Raw genomic sequence first — 16,760 nt, 5'->3', positions numbered from 1 at the left:
ATATATATATATATATATATATATATATATATATATATTAATTTCTTCCAACTGGCACCGTGCTTCTGCAACATGGCCTGCTCCCTTAGGTCCCTGCCACAAGCTCTGTCGCCACTCATAACACTCATTACTCATTCACAGGCATCACAAGCTTCTGCTACACAGCCTCCTTCTCGAGGTTCTTTGGCACAAGCGCTCAGTCGCCACTCATTACCCGTTTTCAGGCACCACGCACTTCTGGAGCACGGTCTTCCCCTTGAGCTTGCTCCTGCAGGCTCTCAGTTGCCACTTATACCACTCATTTGCTCATTCACACTTACAACTCATACAACTTCTTAGGTTGCAAACGCAGACATGCTTCAGTACACCTCTTTTCAGTGTCGCCTCATTTATTAACGTCACTCGGTCAGCATGGCCTTGGTTATCCCCATACATGTTCCACTTTTCTCTGCTTGTCTTTGCCTCTTTGAGGCTATTTTCTTGCAACACGTGTTGCAAGCTCGTCTCCAGTGTCACTCAACCCGGCTACTCACGTTTAATGTCTGTCTTCATGGGTCAGTGAGGTCAGGTTGTTCTGTCCTGCACAAGGCTCTGCGTTTTACGACTACAACTGCTCATTCCCAGCCAGAGCCACAGCCAAACTTGCCCAGTTCCAAACCAGCACGAATTGGAGCATTGTAGACACAGTTGTTCTGCCGCCATTTTGCGGTCTGTGTTCCCCGCTTTGTACTGTTTGCCAGTCCTCCACGCACACAGCAAACTGGTGCTCTAACATGGATGTCAGACATTCCTTGACCTTCTCTACCTCTAGTGCTGCTCAAGGCATGTCTGCCCCTATGCCCCTAGGGCAGATGGGTGTACCTGGGTCCCACAGGTTTCCAGTGTGTGTGTGTTGTGGTTTATTTTATTTTATTTATTTGTTTGTATAATCTGTGCTAATGCTTCATATCTCAATTTCCAGGTACTCTCGGGAAAGACACTATGTAGAAGAGCTAGAATTATGCAGGTTGGAAAGAATGGCTGTGGAATATGGAGATTACCACCCCTTAAAAGTCATTATTGTAAGGTTTTTTTTTTTTTTATTTTTTATTTTTATTTTACACCAATGAAAAGTAATCAGAGTACAAGATTGTATCATTTTGTAAGGGCCATAGCGCCATTCCATGTGAACAATCAAGTGTGAATAACTTTTCAATCTTGTTTGCCCTAATTGTAGCAGAAATGCCATGTGTGTTTTCTTTTTTTTTTTTTTTTGTTTTTTTTGTTTTTGTTTTTGTTTTATGCTTCCTAATGCATATGAAAACTGCACATTCTTATGTTCATGTACACAGTCAACACACGTTATCCAACAATTTCTTTAACCCTTCAGAAAAAAAAAAACTGTCCTGCGAAAAACTGCTGTTTCTGGTATGATCTCTGAATCCATTGAAATTGTCTGTCCTACCAGTGTCCTTTTTTTTAATTCTTTTAGATATCTTTATTTAGAACAAAGTCACATGTCTTAACAAACAGTATCATAGGTTCTAGAACATCAATTGAGAAGTGATATGCACATTTTATATACGGTATGTACTCGAGTATAAGCCGAGTTTTTCAGCACCTTTTTTTTTTTTTTTTGTGCTGAAAGTGCCCCCCTCGGCTTATACTCGAGTCAAGCACTTTTCTGGTGCATAGAATGACATTTTTCGAAACGATTTTGGGGCCCCATATCTCGGGGGCCACTTGGTGCTAGGAACCCCAGCTTTGGATATGTTGTAGTGCTAGTTCCACCTGGTTTGCACAACAAATTTGGGGTTCCTAGCACCAAGTGGCCCCAAGATACGGGGCCCCAAAGTCGGTCAGCTGTGTCCATCTGCAGCAATGTCATTTCAGGACCCTTTGGGTCCAGAGACCCCAAATTTTGGCTGCAGCTAGGGGGCATCTAGGAACTCTTAACTACCAAGCTTGAAGTTCGGGGGACCTATGGCTTCAAATGGGCATTGTTGACCCTCTTTTCCACTTACAGTAGCTGCGCATTTCTCACCCTAGGCTTATACTCGAGTCAATAAGTTTTCCCAGTTTTTTGGTGCCTCGGCTTATATTCGGGTCGGCTTATACTTGAGTATATACGGTATGTAACATAAAAAATTAGAACACAGGTGAGATATAGAAATTTGAGCGGTTATATGTCATACATATATCATGTTCACCCCTTTTTAAAGCCTGAGGGTGATCTCTACAGTGTTACCACTGACTAACATAATTAGATAGGCTCGGAGAGGAGACATATTACCAGTTTTAGACTAATTGGGGCCTATGCAGAAAAAAAAAAGGGGAAAAGGGTCAGGATCATACCTGAAGTCTCGCCATATGCTGTCGCCGTCCACGCCAATCCTGCCACCATCGGACGCAGAAAATGTCATCACGAGCATGAGGAGCAGGCAATCCGTGGCAAAACTGTTAAAGAAAATAAGTCTCATCTCGCTACTTTTGGGGTAGGATACGCTGTCTAACAGATTGTTCCGCCAAATCTAAACTGGAAGATACTGGGTCTGATTTACTAGCGTGGTCCATCCATGGTGACCAAATGCCAGTGAAGTGATTCTGGGTTCCTTTACAAATCGCAATCCAATCCTTAGCCTCGCTAATCTCATTCACCTTTTATGTACCCACTCCTCCCTACCAGGAATTTGAGCTCGGTTCCAATAGAAGGGGGGCAAAAACTTAGCTGCATTTAACAAGTGGGGTAGCATAAATGAATGAATCAGGGGAGTTGGGGATTTCCAGGCCCAGAATGTCTTTTAATCTGAGCCCTAATGTCTGTCCAAAAGGGCATTATCACAGGGCCCTCCCACTACAGGTGCAAAAGTGTTCCACAGCCTCCACACCCTCTCCAGCATAGCTGAGGTGGGATATATCTGGGCCAGCTTGGCCGGTACCAGCAGGACAAGATCTTATATTTTTGTCCTGCATTTTGATGTCGATAAAGCTCGAATGGGTGAGCTGATACAGATGGGTGAGGTGAGCAGTGGTAAACGCAAACCCTAGTTCCCTTTCCCAGACCCGGCAGAGGCGGCAGACCCTAACAATTGGTACATTCCAGAAACCCACATGCGGTGCAGGCTCTTCGTAAATATTTAAAAATACGTTTGAATGACGGTGAGGTAATATCTCTTGTAGCTCTACCGTGTACCTCCAAAGTGATGCAATTGCCTGTACCTCCAGAAATTCATTTGAGAGGCCCCATGTCTGGCTGTTGTGGTCTCAAAAGACATCAGTTTACCATTCCTCATAAGTTTACCACAACTGGCGTTGTCATCATCCTACCCAGGGCCCAAAGAATGCCATCTGTTCTCCAGGAGGGAACCTGTCGGCTGGCTCAGCCCTTCCTTCTCTGAACTGGCCGCTCAGCTGTCGGCTAATTGCCAGCTCATCTCTCTCCACAGTTAACCAGCTGTGGTGGATCTACTCGTCAGTCCCGCCTACTTAAAGATCTCCAGCGCACTTCATTCCTGCCTTAGTCGCATCACAAGAAACCATCTCCTGCGTTCCTGTTTAAAGACTGGCTTTGCTGACATCCCTTCTGGCTCCTTATCCTGCTTGCTGTTCCTCTACTTGGATCCCTGACTTCTGGCCTGGCCAGTTACTGGACTCTGGCTATTCTTTGACTATGCTTACTCTATTTACCTTTTTATTTTTATTAAGAAACAAGTGTGATTTTACTGTACTTCTGTCTCGGTCTGGTTCATAGTTTCTGACAGTAGGCGAAGGCCATGAATTCAGAAGATAGTCAATCCACTTGTTGGTAATATTTTTTCCAGATTGGATGAGCAAGATCACCACATGGATCAGTTTGCCATGGCATTACAAACGCTCCCGAGTCGCACGGCTCACCTGGAATTCCCCACAGTGGCTGCTCTGGTACAACCTGAGTTGCAGGCCATCCCTGCTGCTGCGCCAGTCTCTCTGCAGGCACCCACCTTAAGTATTGCCTCCTATAAGAGGTATGTCTGGTTCTGCCCCGCTTCCCCAGCGATTTTGGGGGAGATCCAGTTCAATGCAGAGGGTTTCTCAACCAAGTTGAGATATACTTTGAGATGCTGCCCCAAGCGTTTCCCACGGACAGAAGCAAAGTAGGGTTCATGATATCTTTGCTTTCTGAGTGAGCCTTGGCCTGGGCTAACCCTCTGTGGGAGACACAAAAACCTGTTGTCTAGAGTTACCCTGAGTTTGTGGCCTCCTTTAAAAGGGTATTTGACGTTCCCGCATGCTCCGCTTCTGCTGCCAAGTGCCTCATGTCCATCAAACCGAGTACGAGAACTGTTGCCGACTACGCCATTGAGTTCCGTACTCTGGCAGCAGAGGTTCCTTGGAACAATGAGGCCCTCGTGGCTGCTTTTTCTCATGGTTTCTCGGATTCCATCACGGATGAGAGAGCAGCCCGAGATATACCCACTGAGCTGGAGAGCTTGATCTCGTTTGCCATCCTCATTGACTCCAGACTCAGAGAGACTTTTTTTTTTTTTTTTTTTTTTTTGAGCGCTTGCGGAACATTCCTGTACATTTTACCTCTGAGCTTTGCAGTGCCACCCTCACCTCCCATGCCTCCTGGTACTGAGTAGGGCTGAAACAACTAATCGATTATGAAATTAATCGATTACTATTTTCATAATCGATTAATCGGCCAGTAACATAATGAGGTTAAAAAAAACTAAAATAAGCTCTTTATAGTACAAAAAGAGCAAATAATCGCTACTGTAAATATTACTTTCCCAGTTCTACAGTAAAAAAATTAACCCCTTACAGTAGTGATTATCTGTTTTTCTTTGTACTATAAAGGGTTAATTTTAGTTTTTTTAACCCCATTATGTTACTAAACGTCTTAGAAAAAAGAAAGAAGGGCGCACCGACCTAGTGCATTACCACTGGTAAAATTTATTAAAGTGTAAAACAGCAACTCACAAACGAGCATGAATGACAGGCATTAACAATGCTACAGATGCGCAGTGCTGAATATCGACAAACCAGGACCAGACATCAAGTGGATAAAGCGATCTAAACGTCTTAGACCTGGTTCACATCTATGTGTTTGGTGCTTTTTGCAGAAACGCACTACAGTCCATTTACATGGTTTCCTATGGGACATGTTCACATCTATGCTTTTTTCAGCCGCTGCGTATTTGGAAAGGGTCAGGGACTTTTTTTGAATGCAAAACGGTGCTTTTTTTGGTTCAATATACTTCAACGGAGAAGCTGCAGAAAAGCATGCAATTATTGCAGCAGTTTTTGTTTTTTTAATCTTCCCAACAACAAATTGGCCAAAAATAAATGCAAAAATGCAAATCGCAGCACAATCACGTGCGCAAAAGTCAAAACGCACAGTAAAAAGCACTGCAGAAACCGATCAAAAGCAAACTGCATAGGTGTGTACCGAGCCTTATGCTGGCCACACCGATCAATTTTCAGACAAAATATTCAGATGAAAAATCTTTGTACATTCGCTGAATGAAAGAATGTTGTTTGAAATTTTCACTTGGTTTTTAACATTCTGTTTTTAAAATGAATGTAATTTCTGAACGAAAACCACATACACTGTCTGAAAATTCCTTTCACCAAGAAATTTGCTATTTCAAAATTTTCCCGTCATTGTGGTTGAAAATGAACGTCGATTTGACCCCACTAATGATTAGAAAATCGAACGAATGTTCTTAAAATAACTTTTTTTTTTTTTTTTTTTGAAGGAAGACATTGTTAACCACTTGACAACTGGGCACTTAAACCCCCTTCCTAACCAGACCAATTTTCAGCTTTTGGTGCTCTCACATTTTGAATGACAATTACTCAGTCGTGCAACACTATATCTATATGAAATTTTTGTCCTTTTTTTCACACAAATGGAGCTTTCTTTTGGTGGTATTTAATCACCGCTGGGTTCTTTATTTTTTGCGCCGTAAAAGAAAAAAGACCGAAAAATCTGTAAAAAAATACATTTTTCTTCATTTCTGTTATAATATTTTGCAAATTAGTAATTTTTCTTCATATATTTTGGCCAAAATTTATACCGCTACATATCTTTGGTAAAATTAACCCAAATCGGTGGATATTATTTGGTCTTTGTGAAAGTTTATAGAGTCCAAAAGCTATGGTGCGAATATCTGAAAATTGATCACACCTGAAGTACTGACGACCTAATTTCTTGAGACCCTAACATGCCAGAAAAGTACAAATACCCCCCAAATGACCCCTTTTTGGAAAGAAGACATTCCAAGGTATTTAGAAAGATGCATGGTGAGTTTTTTTGAAGTTGTCATTTTTTCCCACAATTCTTTGCAAAATCAAGGTTTTTTTTTTTTTACTTTTTTTTTTTTCCCCACAAAATTGTCATATTAGCAGGTTATTTCTCACACACTGCATATGCATACCACAGATTACACCCCAAAACACATTCTGCTATTACTCCCGAGTATGGCGATACCACATGTGTGAGACTTTTACACAGCGTGGCCACATACAGAGGCCCAACATGCAGGGGAGCACCTTCAGGCGTTCTGGAGCACCCAGGCCAATTCTGACATTTGTCTCCTACATGTAAAAATCATCATTTATTAGCTAGAAAATTACATAGAACCCCAAAACATTATATATGTTTTTTTTAGCAAAGATCCTAGAGAATACAATGGCGGTCGTTGCAACTTTTTATCTCGCACGGTATTTGCGCAGCAATTTTTTTAACGCGTTTTTTTTGGAAAAAAAACTGTTTTGTGCTTTACAAAAACCAAAACAGTAAAGTTAGCCTAATGTTTTTGCATAATGTGAAAGATGAAGTTACGCCGAGTAAATAGATACCCAACATGTCACCTTTCAAAATTACACGCGCTTGTGGAATGGCGCCAAACTTTGCTACTCCAAAATCCCCATAGGCGACGCTTTAAAATTTTTTACTGGTTACATGTTTTGAGTTACAGAGGAGGTCTAGGGCCGAAATTATTGCTCTCGCTCTAACGATCGCAGCGATACCTCACATGTGTGGTTTGAACACCGTTTTCATATGTGGGCGGGACTTACGTATGCGTTCGCTTCTGCATGCGAGCACACAGGGACAGGGGCGCTTTAAATTTTTTTTTTTTTTTTTTTATTGTTCATTTTACTTTATTTTAGTTTGATGCTTTTTTCCAAAAAAAAATAATTTTTGACCACTTTTATTCCTATTACAAGGAATATAAACATCCTTGTAATAGGAATATGGCATGACAGGTCCTCTTTACAGTGAGATATGGGGTCAATAAGACCCCACATCTCACCTCTAGGCTGGGAAGCCTGAAATAAAAAAAAAAAAAAAACGATCCTGGCTTCGATCGTAGCGGTGAGTCGGTAGAAGCGCAGGAGGGGGGACATCCTCTCTCGCCTCCCGTAAGAACGATCAAGCAGTGGAACAGCTGCTATGATGCTATGATCGTTCTCATGGGGTAGGGAATCGCTGGCTGAAAAAGCTGATATCTGAATGATGCCTGTAGCTGCAACCATCATTCAGATATCCCCGCACAAAGTCAAAGATGTTGTATGATGGCCGGCGGGCGGGAAGTGGTTAAAACGCTTTTTTTTTTTTTTAACACAAAGTTGTCCATTTATACAATATTTCTACCACATAACATGTAAATACCAAAAATGACACCCCAAAATAGATTCTCCTGCTCCTCCTGAGTACGGCGATACCACATGTGTGAGACTTCCACAGCCTGGCCACATACAGAGGGCGAGTACAGCTGAGCATGGCGGGGGCATGGCAGAGTATGGCGGGATGGCTGAGCATGGATAGATGGATGGATGTCTCTGTGCAGCGCTGTGGGCACTACACATACAGCCCACAGCGCTGCAGACATCCATCCATCCCCCTCCCCACTCACTGTGTACCGATCGGTACACAGGAGGGGAGGAGAGGAACCGGCGTCATCAGATGACGCCGGTCTGTTTACATGTGATCGCGCCGTCATTTGACGGCGCAATCACATGGTAAATGGCCACGATCAGCGGCCATTTACCGGGATCCGTGATGCGCCGGGTCCTCTGGACCCGGCGGTCACGGATGTGTTCGGGTGCGCGCCCCAGGGGGCGCGCGAGAGGGGAATTCTGGGAGGACGTCATAGTACGTCCACCCAGAGTTATCCAACCGCCCTGCAGCCGTCATTCGGCTATGGGCCGGTTGGTAAGTGATTAAATAAAAAAATTTGATCTCAGAGTCTGATATTTACCAGATTCACATTTTAATAGTGTATATACAGTATATATCTCCTCTAATAGTATATACAGTATATCTCTTCTGTCTGTTATTCTTAGAGTGGATTAGATATTGTGCTCCCTAACCATATAGTTGATTATTTATATTTACCACTGCATAGAGATATACAAGAATACATTGCTTTTTCTTAAACTTTACATATTAACTAAATTATACACCACGCTTTTTTTAAGGTTATTAGCCGAATAATTGATTAATCGAAACAATAATCAGCCAACTAATCGATTATGAAAATAATCGTTAGTTGCAGCCCTAGTACTGAGTTGGTCAGTGAAGATGAACCCATGCACTTGGGCTTTACGTGTCTCTCTGCGGATGAGAGAGCCTTTAGGAGGAGGGAGAGATTGTGCCTTTATTGTGGCCAGGCAGGTCACTTTTTGAAGTCTTGTCCTACCCGTCCTGGGAACACCCGAACCTTGAGGTCCTGTCATGGACAGACCTTAGGTGGTGTTGTGTCGTTCCCAGTTATCCAGAAGGATAAGCCACTGGTTTCGGTCACCCTTTCTTGGGCTAAGTCGTCTATCGAGATACAGGCTCTAATCCACTCAACCCAATCTATGCCTGGCTATGCTGAATTAGACGGCCAATTAAATAAGAAATTGGATAAGCTTGAAAGATGAGTTATCGCAACTAAAACAGATAAACGCACCAGAGATCAGCTGTATTACGACACAAATAATGTTTATATTTGGAAAAAACCTACTTTTCGTTCCAATCGGCCAAGGAGAGCTTCTTCCAGAAAACGAGTTTGTTTTTCCGAAACAGAAGGTGAACTAACGTATGACACTTTAGCAGCTACGGGATCGGACTTGCCCTCGGATCATATACACGGAGATAATAGTGCATAATTAAACCAGGGCGGACATGGCCGCAACAAAAAGAACCAGAAAAAGAAAGAAAAACGAGGAGAGGAGGAAAAAGACATAAAAGAACCCAGTGGAAATCACTATCAGTTACGGGGCCGAAAACTACAGAAAAATTAAATGTAGTCAATTTATCAGCACGTCCTTTGAGTCAGATGTCATGCTTCTGTCAAAATGTTTGATTTTTTTGCCCGTCGAATCATTTTGATTTATTCGGCACCATTCTTGATGTCAATAAGTTGGCACGTACACTTACATTACAGAAGCATTATTTTATCGAATATGAAGATACTCCATCGTCTCCACCATCAGATTCAACATCAATTGGTGAGTCAGCTTTTTCTCCTTTACTTTTCTCTGAAGTATGTGCACTAATAGACCTTACTGATCTTGCAAGTGAATCAAACCTAAATATAGTCGATGGTTCTTCTATGCCTAATCCAGCACCTCTAAAAAATTAGATCTGACTTTTATCCCATCAATTTTAGAGGAAAGGATATAGATCTGTACCAGAAATTGGTGGAGCAGGATCTCGCCAATTTAGCAAGAAGTATACCTCATAATACTTTTTCAAATCTCAGCACTGATGAAAAAATGTCTCTTTACAGTTTACAGGAAGATTCCTCTATAGTAATTAAAAATGCTGACAAAGGTGGAGCGGTAGTGGTAATGGATGCTTCTACATATAGAGAAGAAGCTTTGAGACAACTATCAGACAAGGACACTTACTGTGAACTTAAGGGGGACCCCACTGATTCATTTAAAAAGGAACTTTCATCTCTTCTGGATAGAGCTGCTTCTGCTGGGATTCTTCAAGCAGAGACAAAGAAATGCTCATTCCAGAGTTCCCAATAATGCCCATATTTCACCACCTCCCGAAGTTGCACAAAGGACTCACACCATTAACGGGAAGACCCATTGTTGCGGGCATTGGCTCACTCAATGAGCGCTTGGGGCAATGGGTGGACCAACAACTGCAACCTTTGGTCACCGACCTTCCTGGATATCTCCGTGACACTAAACAATTATTAGCCAAGCTTGATAAAATTTACATGGGATGATGATTTTTGCTGGGCGTCTTGTGATGTTTCTAGCTCTCTCTAGATTCTCTATTCTTCAATACCTTATACACTTGGTTTGCAAGCAGTATCTTTCTTCCTGCAAAGATCGGGGCAATTTTCTCCTGTTTTGCAAGAGTTCATATTAATGTGTCTGGAATATCTTCTGACTCATAATTTTTTTTTTTTTTATGTTCGGGGGCTACTACCTCCAGAAGTGTGGAGCCTCCATGGGGGCTACATTTTCACCATCCTTTGCTAATTTATCCATGGGATGGTGGGAAAGGCTCTGCATCTTTGGGGCTGGTGGCCCCCGTCGGGCAGATACCATTTTTTACTGCAGATACATAGACTATCTCCTGTTCATCGTCTCCGATCCACATGTTGACTTGGATAAGTGGCTAGCATATCTAAATGATAATTTGCTTAACCTGAGACTTACTGGAAAAATTGATACTCAAAACCATAGAGTTCCTTGATGTCAGGTTGACAGGAGAGGATGGCAAGGTAGTCTCTAATCTGTACAGGAAGCCGAGTGTGGGCAATATGCTCCTGCGGGCAGATTCTGGCCATCCAAGTCATACCTTTTAACAGCATTCCGGTTGGCCAGTTTCTCAGATTTAAGAGGCTGTCCAGCAAACGGATTTTGACCATGAATCTGCACTTATGGCAGCAAAGTTTGAAAAGAGGATATTCAAAATCGGTCATTAATAGAGGTCTTATGATAGCTAATCAGGCACCCAGATCAACTTCTTGCTGATAAACTTTCCAACAAAAATAGGGTAACCCCAATAGATCTAATCCAATGCCCACTTTTTCCACCCCTTATTTTGAGGAATATAATAAAGTAAAAAATTGTCACTAAATATCTTCCGGTATTAAGTCCTAATCCTATATATTCCCATATCCTTTACAAGGGCATCCGTGCGACTTCCAGGAGGCCCCCATCGCTGGGCAGCCTTCTGTCGCCTAGTTTTTTTTTTTTTTTTTTTTTTCCAGTGCCAGTACGTCTAGAAATTGGCTATCAACCCAAGGCACCTTTTTGATGTGGGAGCCGTGGTTGGTTCCTATTGCCCCTTCATCCAAAAGGGTGACAATATGTCAGTTTCCACAGGAAACACTCACAAGATACGTTCTTACATGATATAACGTGTGTTGCAGTTAATGAATGTCATTACTTGCACCATATGCCGTGTGCAACATGCTGGCAGAAGCACACGTAGGTTAAAAGATCGTCTTTACGATCATCTCTATGACATTGGAAAAAAAAACATGCCACTAATGTAGCGCGATATTGAAATGCAAACCATCAGACACAAGTCTCCCCATTCAGGGGATTGAAAAGATAAAAAAAACACCTAGAGGAGGTGATCAATTTAATATCCTATGCAAACGGGAGGTCAGATGGATTTTTATTTTAAATACTAGGCAGCCCCTAGGATTACATTTTGAATGGGATGTGTCACATTTTTACCAATAAGTCTATAATTTTTTGCTTTATATTTTGGTCCATATTCCTTTATGTGCTACAAGGATTCCTTTTTGCCTATTAGGAGTGTATGAGACGTGATTTCTCACTTCACTATTTATTCTACAATGATCTTTAAACAATTTAGCAGCTAATTTTTTTGTGGTTGTACAATCTAAACACATTTAATGCTACACCAATACAATTGTGTACTGTTGTTAGTACTAGCGGAACAATAAGATTACGCTATTCTTTGTCTATGTATTCCATTTTAATTTCATTGTATTTACAACCGAGAAGTAAGATTTGCTTTCTATAACAGTATCTTCCATAGTAGTATTTTTTGCTTCCCGTAGCACACGGAATATGGTATATTTGCATTTTCTCCCATTTAAGCAATTCTGCTTATTGCAACAGACGGAGTGAGACTCTGCTTGATGACATCTCTCATGCTCAGTTGTCGATACCCATAGCAGCAAATATTTATTTTCTCCATCTGTACTTTATGGAACGTAGTTAGCTTCATGATTTTCCATTTGGTTTATCATCCCGTTTGCAGCGGATTAAGTGAGACTGTCTCACTAATATATACATATTTTTTCACTCTTACCTCCCATTCCCCCCCCCCCCTCCCCTTCTTCTTCTTTTTTTTTTTTTTTTTCTTAAGCTTTTCTTGTTAAGCTTTTATCTGTTTTGTCTCTGATGGGTTTTTTTTTTTTTTTTCAAATAACGTTTTTATGTAAGAATAAATGGTACACGTAAAGGTAATACATAATTGTAAGTTATTGTATATATTGCTGGTATTAAACATCTATACACTAATACTGAAACATTGCTAAATGCCAACAGTGATCCATTTTCTGTCTTTTAGTATAACTAGTGGCATGTTTATAACTTTAGTGCTGTTGTAAGACTGTAACTTTATCTGTAACTGTAGGAGTCACAGGATATATTAGATTGTAATCTCTTCTGAGCAGGGCCCTCTTAATCCTCTTGTATTTTATTGTATTATAACTGTATTGTCTCCCTTTTATATTGTAAAGCGATGCGTAATAATAATAATAATTATATAGTATAGGAGAGAAGAGGGGGGGTAAAAGAAAGAGAATGGGGTAGAGGGGGATATAGTAGTTGTATCAGTGGTGATGTTACCTGATCATGGCGGGTCCTCCCGGAGATGCCACAGCTCCCAGACCCTGTTATGTGCTTCCAATCTGTCTTGTATTTTGGCCGTCATCTTCTCCATCACATCCACATCCTTAATTCTGGCATAAAGATCCTCAGCAGAGGGAGGGGTAGTGCGTTTCCAGTGCAATGCTATGAGGCATCTTGCCGCTGTTAAAATGTGACGCACTAGCTTCTTATATGGGGTGGGGAGCTTAAGTGGTGATAAGCCCAACAAGAAGAATTTTGGGGACATCTGGACCTGTGTGTCCAGGAGGCGGGCCAGTAATTGTTGGACTGTGGACCAGTAAGGGGTTAGTAACGGGCAACTCCAGTATATATGTAGCAAGGTGCCCCTTGCTCCCTGGCATCGCCAGCACCTATCGGAACTGTTGGGGTAAATAGCGTGGAGCACATCTGGAGTCATATACCACAGTAGGAGAATTTTATAAGAATTTTCTTTGTATAATGTGCATATTGAGCTCTTTGCCGTTTGGGACCATATGATCTGCCATTGTGTTATAGGGATTTCCTCGCCGAGGGATCTTTTCCCATTTAGTCATATAAGAGTGTTTGCCCTGTCCATCCCTAGAAAAAGTGTTTAGGATCTTATAAATGCTCGATATGAGCCCTTTCTGGGTGTTACCCGCCAGAATTATAGTTTCAAATGGGGATGGAGGTGAAAATTGCAGGGTAGGTGCTATAGTAAGTGCATAATGCCGGATTTGTAAATACCCATAAAATGCCTGTCTGGGAAATTCATGTTTGTTTTGTAGATCGGCGAATGGCAGTAATTTCCGTGTCCTAGGGTCCACCAAATTCCCAAAGTGGAATAAATTCCGGGCTGTCCAAGGGTGTGACATTTGATAAGGCTATCCGGCACTTTGGGGTTACAAATGAAGGATGTCAGGAGTGATTTTTCTGATGACTGTCCATGAATGGGAGCCAGTGTGCGCCATATCCGCCTCAATTGGGACATGGGGCCTAGCATACGTTCGGGGGCTACGTCCGCATTCGCACTCCACAGCAGATTATTTGGATGTATGGGAGCTAGCCATAATTTTTTTATTTCAGTCCATTTATTGTAAGATTTGTGGGTGAACCACGAAGCTATTGCTCATAATTGAGCTGCATAATGGTATTTAATAATATTAGGGAATGCTAGTCCCCCTTCATTGCGGGACGCCACCAACACCGATCTCGGTACTCTGTGCCTTTTGTAATTCCATGTATATTGAAGTAAGTCAGACTGAAGTTTTTTCAGTTGGGCGAGTGGAATTGGTATGGGTAGTGTTTGGAAGAGATATAGGAGCTTCAGGAGGACAGTCATTTTGAGTGAGGCAATTCGACCTTATAGGGAGATATGGTGTTTTTTCCATTGAAGCAATGAGGATCTAATAGATCGGAACAGTGGGGGGAAGTTTTCTTGGTACAGAGTATTGAATTTGGATGGAATGGAAGTACCCAGGTACTTCAGGGAGGTCGTTTTCCATGTGAATGGAAAATTGGATTTTAATAGTGTGACCTCTGTAGCAGGGATATTAATTGGGAGTGCTTCTGACTTTGACGCGTTTATTTTATATCCTGAGAGAACAAGAAAACGGTCTAGTTCTGTATGTAAAATCGGGAGAGTAACATGGGGTTGAGTCAATGTGAGTATAATATCGGCGAAGAGGGAAATTTTGAATTCCCTACCTCTAACCGATATCTCCCGGATATCTGGGTTGTTTCTGATAGATGCAGACAGGGGTTCGACGCAGAGTGCAAATAGCAGGGGCGAGAGTGGGCACCCCTGTCTGGTCCCATTTGCCGCTGAGGAGAGTGCAAAGGGGGTCCTAACTTGGGATGAAGGGTTGGAGTATAAATGTTTGATGGCTTGTAAGAAGGGACCATGAAATCCCATAAATTGTAATGTGGCAAAGGGGAAAGGCCATCCCAAGCGATCGAATGCTTTTTCTGCATCAAGGCTTAGTAGCAGAGACCTTTCTGGTGTTGTCGCCTGCTTGTCGCAGCGGGACAAATCCTACTTGGTCTTTATGGACTAAGGAGGGAAGGATCTGATTGAGGCGGTTGGAGAGTAGTTTGGTAAAGATTTTAAGGTCAGAGTTCAGTAATGCAATGGGTCTATAACTAGCGCAGATGGAAGGGTCCTTGTTCGGTTTAGGTATTAGAGTGATAAAGGAGCGCTGCATATCTGGGGGTATGGGGGCGTCATGAAGAAAAGCATGAAAGACCTTACGCATATGCGGGAGTAATATGGGCAGAAACGTCTTATAGTATTCATATGGAAATCCGTCCGGTCCTGGGGCTTTGAGATGGCAGGGATTTAATGGTCATTTCTATGTCATTTCTATTTCCTCATCTGTGATCTGTGTGTTCAATGACAACAGATCAGAAGGTGTTAGGTGGGGGATTCCGCTGCGTTCTAGGTACTCTCGCATTTTATGGGATAGGTCCGGTGGGGGGGGGTTGTTAGGCATGTCTGGGTTATTATATAGTTTTTTGTAGAAGACTGCAAAGACATGGGCAATCTCCGTAGGATGGGATACTATTTGTCCCGATTTGTTTTTGATCTGATGTGGTGTCTGCATGTGGGAATTGTCTCGTAATTTGTTAGCTAAAAGGGAGTGCGCTTTGTTTCCTTTGTCATAGAATATTTGCTTCAGTTTGGTCAATGCTTTTTCTACCTGTCCTAGGGCGAGATCTTTAAGAGTTGAGCGGAGATTGATGATTTTCCGGAGAAGAGGTATTGTGGGGGTGTCTTGGAGCTTACGTTCAAGCAACTTAAGGTCCTGTTCTGCTTTTGTTATTGCGGAGGACAGTGCTATACATTTACCGTGGAGGACCGCCTTATGGGCTTCCCAGAGTGTGGCTGGTGATATATCTGGGGAGGTGTTTTCTATAAAGTAATGTTTTTTAGGGTGGAATGTAGTTCTACTTGGGAGGGAAGGTGTTGGAGAAGGAACGTATTAAGTCTCCAGTTATAGGGTCTACGGTTAGGGATGTCTAGCTCCAACTTAAGTAAAATAGGGGCGTGGTCCAACCAGGAGATAGGGAGTATTTGAGCTGCTCTTGTAATTTTGAGTGTGTGGTTATTGACAAAAAAGTAGTCTATTCGGGAGTGTGTGCGGTGGGGGGCGGAATAGAATGTGTACTGCCGATCGCCCGGGTGAAGGGCCCTCCAGGCGTCAAAGAGCGCATATCATCTGGAGATTTGTCGAAACAGTCTAGAGTCCCTAAGGACTCCCGGCGGAGACACTCGGGGGGCCCACCACCTGATGATCCGCAGTTGCTGATTGAACGAGATTAAAGTCCCCCCCCCACCACCAAAACCCCAGGATTCGATTTGAAGATGCGTGTGTATAGTTTGGAGAGAAAGTTGTAGTATTTGGTGCGTATAAGGCACATAACGTGATAGGTTGTGTATGCCGTTGTCCCTGTAGAATAACAAAGTGGCCTTTGGGATCAGAGTAGTGGTTTGCGCAGGTGAAGGGGGTGCCCTTTTTGATCAGAATGGCCACTCCTGCTTTTTTTTTGAGTGCTTGATGAAAGATATATCTGTGGAAAATACCTGGAGGCGAATGCGAACGAACCCTCTTTATTGAAATGTGTCTCTTGTATTAATATAATATCAGCTCCCGACTGTCTGAACTCCCTCAGTGCCAGATGCCTTTTTCTGTTAGAATTCAGGCCATGGACATTTAAGGATAAAGAACAGGAGAGTTGGGACTTTAAATGAGGTCAAGGACATCGTGGGAGTGGGTTGGTAAAAACAAAAAGCATATTTATTGAAAAATTAAAAAGTGCATAAAACATATCAATTACATAACCACTTGAGGAGAGACATTGTAGTGAATATCAATCCATAATAGTTCACACACACATAATGTGTGTGTGCAACGTAGGCATCAAGGGTACATTAAATATATATC

General features: G+C 42.3%; 1 protein-coding gene across 10 annotated transcripts in view; it reads left to right on the top strand.

Annotated features, from left to right (window-relative positions):
• The window catches only part of VPS35L (VPS35 endosomal protein sorting factor like), a 1,435,757-nt gene that overhangs the window by 69,150 nt on the left and 1,349,847 nt on the right, over window positions 1-16,760 (top strand). For 9 of the 10 annotated variants that reach the window (XM_073591197.1, XM_073591203.1, XM_073591204.1 and 6 more), the window contains exon 2: window positions 962-1,061. The exons of the other annotated variant lie outside the window; for it this stretch is intronic. In XM_073591197.1, coding sequence (XP_073447298.1) covers window positions 962-1,061 — 100 coding nt within the window. The remainder of the gene's footprint in view (window positions 1-961; window positions 1,062-16,760) is intronic. 10 annotated transcript variants of the gene reach the window in all.

This window comes from Aquarana catesbeiana, linkage group LG06 (genome assembly GCF_042186555.1).
Source record: "Aquarana catesbeiana isolate 2022-GZ linkage group LG06, ASM4218655v1, whole genome shotgun sequence".
Taxonomy (NCBI): Eukaryota; Metazoa; Chordata; class Amphibia; order Anura; family Ranidae; genus Aquarana; species Aquarana catesbeiana.
Note: the sequence above shows the minus strand (reverse complement) of the source record. Positions and strands in the feature narration are given on the sequence as shown.